General features: G+C 38.1%; 2 protein-coding genes across 2 annotated transcripts in view; one reads left to right on the top strand and one right to left on the bottom strand.

The window, feature by feature from the left end:
* Positions 1-1,671: 1,671 nt before the first annotated feature.
* LOC143036147 (zinc finger BED domain-containing protein 5-like) lies at positions 1,672-2,181 on the bottom strand. The gene has a single exon (XM_076203395.1). It carries the CDS (start codon positions 2,179-2,181, stop codon positions 1,672-1,674), a length of 510 nt encoding a protein of 169 aa, XP_076059510.1.
* A 775-nt stretch (positions 2,182-2,956) lies between these two features.
* Positions 2,957-6,726, top strand: part of LOC143036146 (uncharacterized) — a 5,938-nt gene continuing 2,168 nt past the window's right edge. The window contains exons 1-2 of the mRNA XM_076203394.1: positions 2,957-3,025; positions 6,216-6,253. Coding sequence (XP_076059509.1) covers positions 2,957-3,025; positions 6,216-6,253 — 107 coding nt within the window. The remainder of the gene's footprint in view (positions 3,026-6,215; positions 6,254-6,726) is intronic.

Here is a 6,726-nt window from a genome sequence, read left to right as displayed (position 1 = left end):
TGTTTTCCCAAAATGCCTCGCCCATGTTTGTTCTTATTTCATTCCATTCAGCACACCATTTCTTCCATCCATATTTCTCATATTCTTTCATCTTCTGGTCGGTTTTCATAACTGAAAGAATACATGTAATTAGTTCAATCATCTGGCCTAGAAATTTAGAGGATACTGTACATGCACTGATAGGAAATTAGCCAAACTTGTATCATATCACATTTTAATACTTCCCTTGTCATATTTTGTTTTTCAGTTATGCATATTCCAAACGTGGATTGCCTAATCATCTCTACTATTGGTTGGTTTTCGTCGGATTTTTTTTTTATAAAAATATCATGCTCTCAGTCTTTGAAATCTTATTTTTCTTTGTCTTAAACAGAAACAAATTGATTATGTAACTTAAGTTTTAGGTAATTATACCTAAAGAGTACTGAAATATCTCCCAGTCTTCCCTTACTTTTTGTTCAATTGGAATACCATAGATCCTGAAATCCATTTGCTTACGTTGTTCAGTATGGCGAAAGGACAGAAAAGAATGTGCACGCGGATGAGAGATTGGACTGGACAAGAAAAGGAGTTACACAAACCGGGAGCTGTTTTAGTGTTGTCCTAGACCAGTGTTTCCCAACCTTTATTTCATGCGACCCCAATATGACCGCGACCCCACTAATCTATTTGTACATGTACTAATAAATATGACTAGTTGTTGACTTTAAAAAATAGGGGACAACTATAATAAATATATGTGTAAGAAAGGTAATGTAAGGTTATAAAAGAGAAATTTAACATAATTGAATTTTTATTATAGCAATATGAATTTAGAAGCTTGATGTTAATCAAAACAACCACTTCTTGAATAATAATGTAATAATCAAGTGGTTTCAATGGGAGTCGCTTGTATCATGCTGCTAAGTTTCTCTATTCGTGGTTCAGTCTTGGAAAGTGCTACTTTCAAATCAGCTGCAAATCCTGATTCACACAAATAGGTTGTAGCAAAAGGCAACAACACTTTCACAGCCCCACATTTAAGCACTGGTTTCTCTTTCTTCACAGCAGTACAGAGCACACCTAGTGTTTGGCGCTTGAAGTTGAAATGAAGAGTTTCGCCATGCTGTATGTCGATGAGCTCCTCTTGTAGATTGTGGATAAAAGACTCTTCTTCTGAAAGATCCTCTGCGTGGACTTCGAAAGGTCTGCGCACCCAATTGTACTTGCCATGCAGCTCTACATCCGGAATATACCTGTCAAACTCTTCACTCAATTTCTCAAGGTGCCCAACGATGACATTTTGTACGTCCAGAAGCGGGGCGTCCTCTTCGTCTTCCAGAAAAAAGTTCAGTAGTGGAAAGGACGCTGTTTTTCCCTGTTCGATCTTTCCTTTCCACAACCTCATCTTTGCCTTGAAAGCCTTGAGTTTTTCTGACACAGAGATAAGATTTTCATTTTCTCCTTGCATGGACATATTCAACAAATTCAACTTTGAAAATATATCTGACAGATATGTCAGTTTAAGCAACCATCCTGGTTCTGAAAGATTTGATGCCAGTGCATGTTTCTTCTCGTTCAAGAATATTTCGACTTTGCACGCATATCAAGAACCCTCTGGAGTACAAACAGGTGTTTATATTCTGACTGCATATCAGAGCACATCTGACCGAATAGCCTTGAAATCAGGGCTCATGATTTAATAGAATTCACTATTTGAATCACATCTTCCATAACAGTGTTAAGCTCAATTGATATTTTTCGAGAGGCAAGGTTTTCCCGGTGGAACAGACAATGTGTCACTATCATTGTGGGGTTGACCTGTTTTACCCTAGCAGTGAAACCCTGGGGTGCCCCTAGCATTGCAGGTGCTCCATCCGAGCACACACTGACACACTGATCCCATCTAAGTCCTTCTTCTTTGGTGCAACTGTCAACTAATTTGAACAGGTCTTCGCCCGTTGTTGTCGTCTCCATTCGTTTACAGAACATGAAGTCCTCTTCAATGTCACTCTTTCCTTGGTACCGCACATATACCAAGAGCTGAGCATTGTCACTGATGTCGGTTGATTCACCCAACTGTAAGCTGAATTTCCCGTTCTCCTTGATGGCAGCCACTGCCTGTTCTTTTATGTCTCCCGATATATCAAGGGCTGCTGGCTTTACCAGCTTTTCTCCAATTGTGTGGGGCTGCATGTACATGTCAATTCTTTTTGCAGCAAGATAGGATGCAATTGTTGCATGATAAACAGAACACTACTGTGTGCATAGGGTTGTCTAACCGCTAACTCTTCAGTTGTTCTTCTTTCCTCTTGAAATACAACTTTCCTAGCTAGAGTTGGGTGTTTTCCCTGGAGATGGCGCTTAAGCTTATTTTCCTAAGCGACTCGTGGCTGAGCACTTCTCCACATACAACACATAGAGGTTTTTCGATCCGATGATCGATTAGACACATAAATCCAGTGCCAATTAATTCTCTCTTGTACATCCTCTCCCGAGACATCATTGAAAAATCTGAAATAAAATCTATAATTGATCAATTATAAATCAAACAAAAGATGTTTGGTAGTGTGCCAAAAAGAAAGCGAGAAGATGAGAAATGCCTATGCAGCAAAAGAAAAGACAACCTTTGCTTTGGATTCCACCTTCCTTGGAAGTACTGAGGCGAGTCACCCCAAACTTGAGAGTCGCGTACTTCATTACAAGGGGGGCGAATAAGTCTCCTGTATAAGGTTAGCAATTGAACTGGGGTTAAGAAATCTTGATGGCAGTACAGAACACTTAATTTCATTAAAGTTGCCCGAGAGTGTTCTGGGTGTCAAAAGGGAAAAATTGTGTATCGTTAACAGAACGATCCCAGTTTCTATAACGAATCGTTATAGAAACTGAGATCGTTCTGTGGGAGATAGTGTCGAGTGGAAAGGTGGAAAAATTATTTTGATGGCAATGAAAGGCACTTCATTTTTTCCAATCAGATATGGTGGACAGGTCTGAAGTCAGATATTTTGCAGCGATCCCTCGAGGACATCTAGAGAATGACGTAGAAGTATGTGGAGTGGTGCCATTAACATAATAATGTATAAGGGATGATTTACTGTCATGCATGTAACTTATACACGGGAAAAATTAGGAGATAAGACAGAAACTTATAGAACACCAGAATATATAGACATGAGAGAAAAACAGTGACCGTCTACAACAGTAGCTATAGAAATGCCAGAAAGAAATCTAGAAATGACAGAGTAGGAGCGATCCTGAAAAGGTGGTTTGGTAATCAACGATTTCTGCCAGATTGAATTAATTGCTTTTGATGTCTAGCGTAACAGTATATGTCTCGCCAAAAATCCCCCCAAAAGATCTCCAGTAGAAAGCTCTTTATGGAATGTGTACTGTCTTCGATATGAAAAAATAAAAACTATTGGACGGTAGTTGGAGGACTGAGAGCGGTCACTGTATAAATCAGATACCAGAGACTCGTTTTAATTTTCTAATTCCTTTTCCCCCACCCCCACCACCCGCCTCCCCTTTGTCCTCTTTCCTGTCCTCTTCATCTTCCTCCTCCTCAACTTCCCCTGCTTCTACTCTCTTCCTTTGTCCCAATTTTTTTTCACCTCAACCTTCTCCTTATCTTCTTCTAGTCAGAGTAAACAAAAGCCAAGAAGGAGGGCTCACTGCTCCTAGATGGTTGGTCAGCGGGGCCGAGGCCGAGGCCTACGATCCCACTATAACACAATGGCTTCACTTTCGCCGACCACGAGACAAACGAGGGAAGTGATGCAAACCGTTTGATCTTTATCTTAGGGTGTGGGAATGGGTGTGCAGTGTTTCTGCAGACATGTCACAAGGACCTTGCATGCATTTACTAACCTCTGTACACTGATGTACAATATATTGTTTGTTTTCACTTGTGTGCGTACATGTATGCGCGCGTGTGTGTATGTGTATGTTTGATTCAACATGGTTTTGGATCACGTGTTGGACTCGTGATCAACAGCTATTTCCCTCCTGGAAGAAAACTCAGAGCTCATATATGACTGATCTATGGGTAATGCTGTAACCTTACACGCACACATCCCCAACTCCCTGCCCACGAGAGTTGGAATAACGACTCGCAGCGCAGTGATACTGAAATTATTTCAGCCCTGGGCGTGATTCGAACCCGGACCGCTGTAGTGGCAGCAGGGGGCTCTACCAACCGTGTGCGTGTGCATGCGCTCGCATTTGTGTGCTCTGTGTATGTGTTTTGTCAACCAGGTTAGGGATTGTTCTAGTCACACCCTTTTAACTGTTTTTCTTTGTTTTTGTGAGGTGACCACACCTCCACTGCATATTCTAATCATGGGCAGATCAGATTTTCAATAATGATTTTTTTGTCATATTTTTATTGGCATAATGAAATACTACTTTTATGTTTCTAACAATTTATATGTCTCTCCTATTACTATATCAATATGTTTCTTAGGAGACAAAATATCAATTCTCAAGACTGCCAGAATTTCCTGCTTTGCTTTCGTAGTTGTTTCATCTTCCATTGTACAACTCCAAGACATTCTCCTCTTATCTTAACCCCTTTCCAAAAGGCAATTCTTATGCATGTTTAGCAAAACATATCCATGCTCACACTTATGACAAAACATTCGAATAATTTTTCAGGATTATTTCATCCTGAGGGGAGTCTGAGTTAGCGGTTTCGAGTAGGAGGGCTTGTCCATGTTACAGGTGTGGGCGGCACGCGCGGGTATTAAAGGGGTTAGACGAAGATCAAGTGAACTGAATAAGCTGCCACTCTCATACTAGTTGCTTACATGGACATGCACATTTTTTTAGGAAGCAAATGACTAAATAATTTGGTAGTATTGAACAACCTAAATTTCGAATCCATTCTCCTTAATGTATTTTTTGCATAACATTGTTTCTCATTTCAAATATCAATTGCATCACAACGATATATCATACTTTATTTTCTGTTCATTTTGATGAGAATATATTTGGTTGGCACTAACGTCGTTCGGGGTCAAAGCGTCAATGCAGATTTCGCAATTATTTTTTCTCGGATTTTACCAACAGTCTACAATGCATGCAACAGTTCTATTTAAGCATTACAAAGGCGGAGCATGCCGACAGGAGACCTTTTGATCCATATCTAGGTCGGATGCGAAAAAAAATCATGATAATAATAAAATAATAAATAAAAACTATAATAATGTAAATAACAAAGAAAATAGATAAATAAATGCACAGGTATAGTTAAATAATAAACAAACAGGTAAATAGTAAATAATAGTAAATTGACATATAACTCAAACAGACAAATGATAACAAAACAAAAACAAATAATATAAAATGAATTATAATCATTACAGCATCTTGCTTAGGTGTTTATCTAAATGATTCTTAAAGCTTCGAACTGAACTACATTGCACTACCTGTGCAGGAAGTTTATTCCATTCATTAACTACACGGTTGGCAAAGTTGTTTCTACCTACTTCCAAATTGAATCTATTTCCGGACAGTTTGAGACCATTGCTTCTTGTCTGATTCTCATTCAATGTGAAAATTTTGTCACTTTTGATGTTGTCAATTCCCTTTAGAATTTTAAAGACCTGTATCAAGTCACCTCTGAGTCTACACTTTTTTAGGGAAAACAGATTCATATGTTTTAGTCGATTTTCGTATGATTTATTTTTGATATTTGGAATCAGTTTTGTGGCTCGCTGTTGTACTTTTTCCAGTCTGATAAATTGAAAACAGAAGGGATGTATACATACTCGTTTGAAAACAAATAAACTTCGTTTTTTTTTATCTAGTATTTATGTTCTCGACTGAAAGTTGATCGATGTCATCGATATTCCAATTACTAGATGCAGTTAGTATTAGGGTATATTAGAGGTTAACAGAACCCATCATATCAGGATGCATAAATAGTTTTGTAAATACCCGAAAATTGCCAAACGGTGGGTTGTACTAGCGAATTTTTGTGGACTGTAGTGCATTATCTTTATACTGCGTATGTTGGTAAATTTAGTGAAATATATTTATGGTTTGGTTAATAGACACTTAAAGGTGAGGTCATTACCAAATTCTTTCACACGTCCCATGACAAAGAATAAAATAAATAAATAAATAAATAAATAAATAAATTAATTAATTAATAAAAAATAACACACAAATTGGGGTTCTTTGTCACTCAGCATGGACAAGTTCCCTGTAATAGTTTATTGTATTTAAAACTGCAGTCCTCTTTAACCATGAAGACATTTGAAGGTTATGAAAAGTTAGGTATGGAATAGTCATAACAACCACTGAATGAGTGTTAGTCAACCCCTCTCCTTTGCACTAAGTCTTGTAGTTTGAAACTACCCAATTTACAATGACAAACGATACAAGAAGATCGCATATATATCCATGACATTTCTTACCACCCCATTTTATTTGCTATCTTTCCATTATGTTACTCATTACCAATGAACACAAGAAAGGTTTGTCTAACTCGTTAACACATCAAACCTCAAGGCTGAAATAACAGGTTTGGCAAGTCCTGATTTAGTATTTACACTGTGATAACGTCTCTGAAGTGTTTTTAGAAGGTTAGGAAAGGTTGAAATTTTATTCAGAGCAAATATTCTAAGTTCAGAAGGATAAGAAGATGCCATCGGATTGTCCCCATGCGCGAAAGCATAATTCTTTCCCTAAGGGTCCCTTCTCCTACTTCGAATCTGTTTCTCACTGCATTTTTTTTTTTTTTTT

This window comes from Oratosquilla oratoria, chromosome 20 (genome assembly GCF_046742065.1).
Source record: "Oratosquilla oratoria isolate Oo_2021 chromosome 20, ASM4674206v1, whole genome shotgun sequence".
In the NCBI taxonomy this organism is placed as follows: Eukaryota; Metazoa; Arthropoda; class Malacostraca; order Stomatopoda; family Squillidae; genus Oratosquilla; species Oratosquilla oratoria.
Note: the sequence above shows the minus strand (reverse complement) of the source record. Positions and strands in the feature narration are given on the sequence as shown.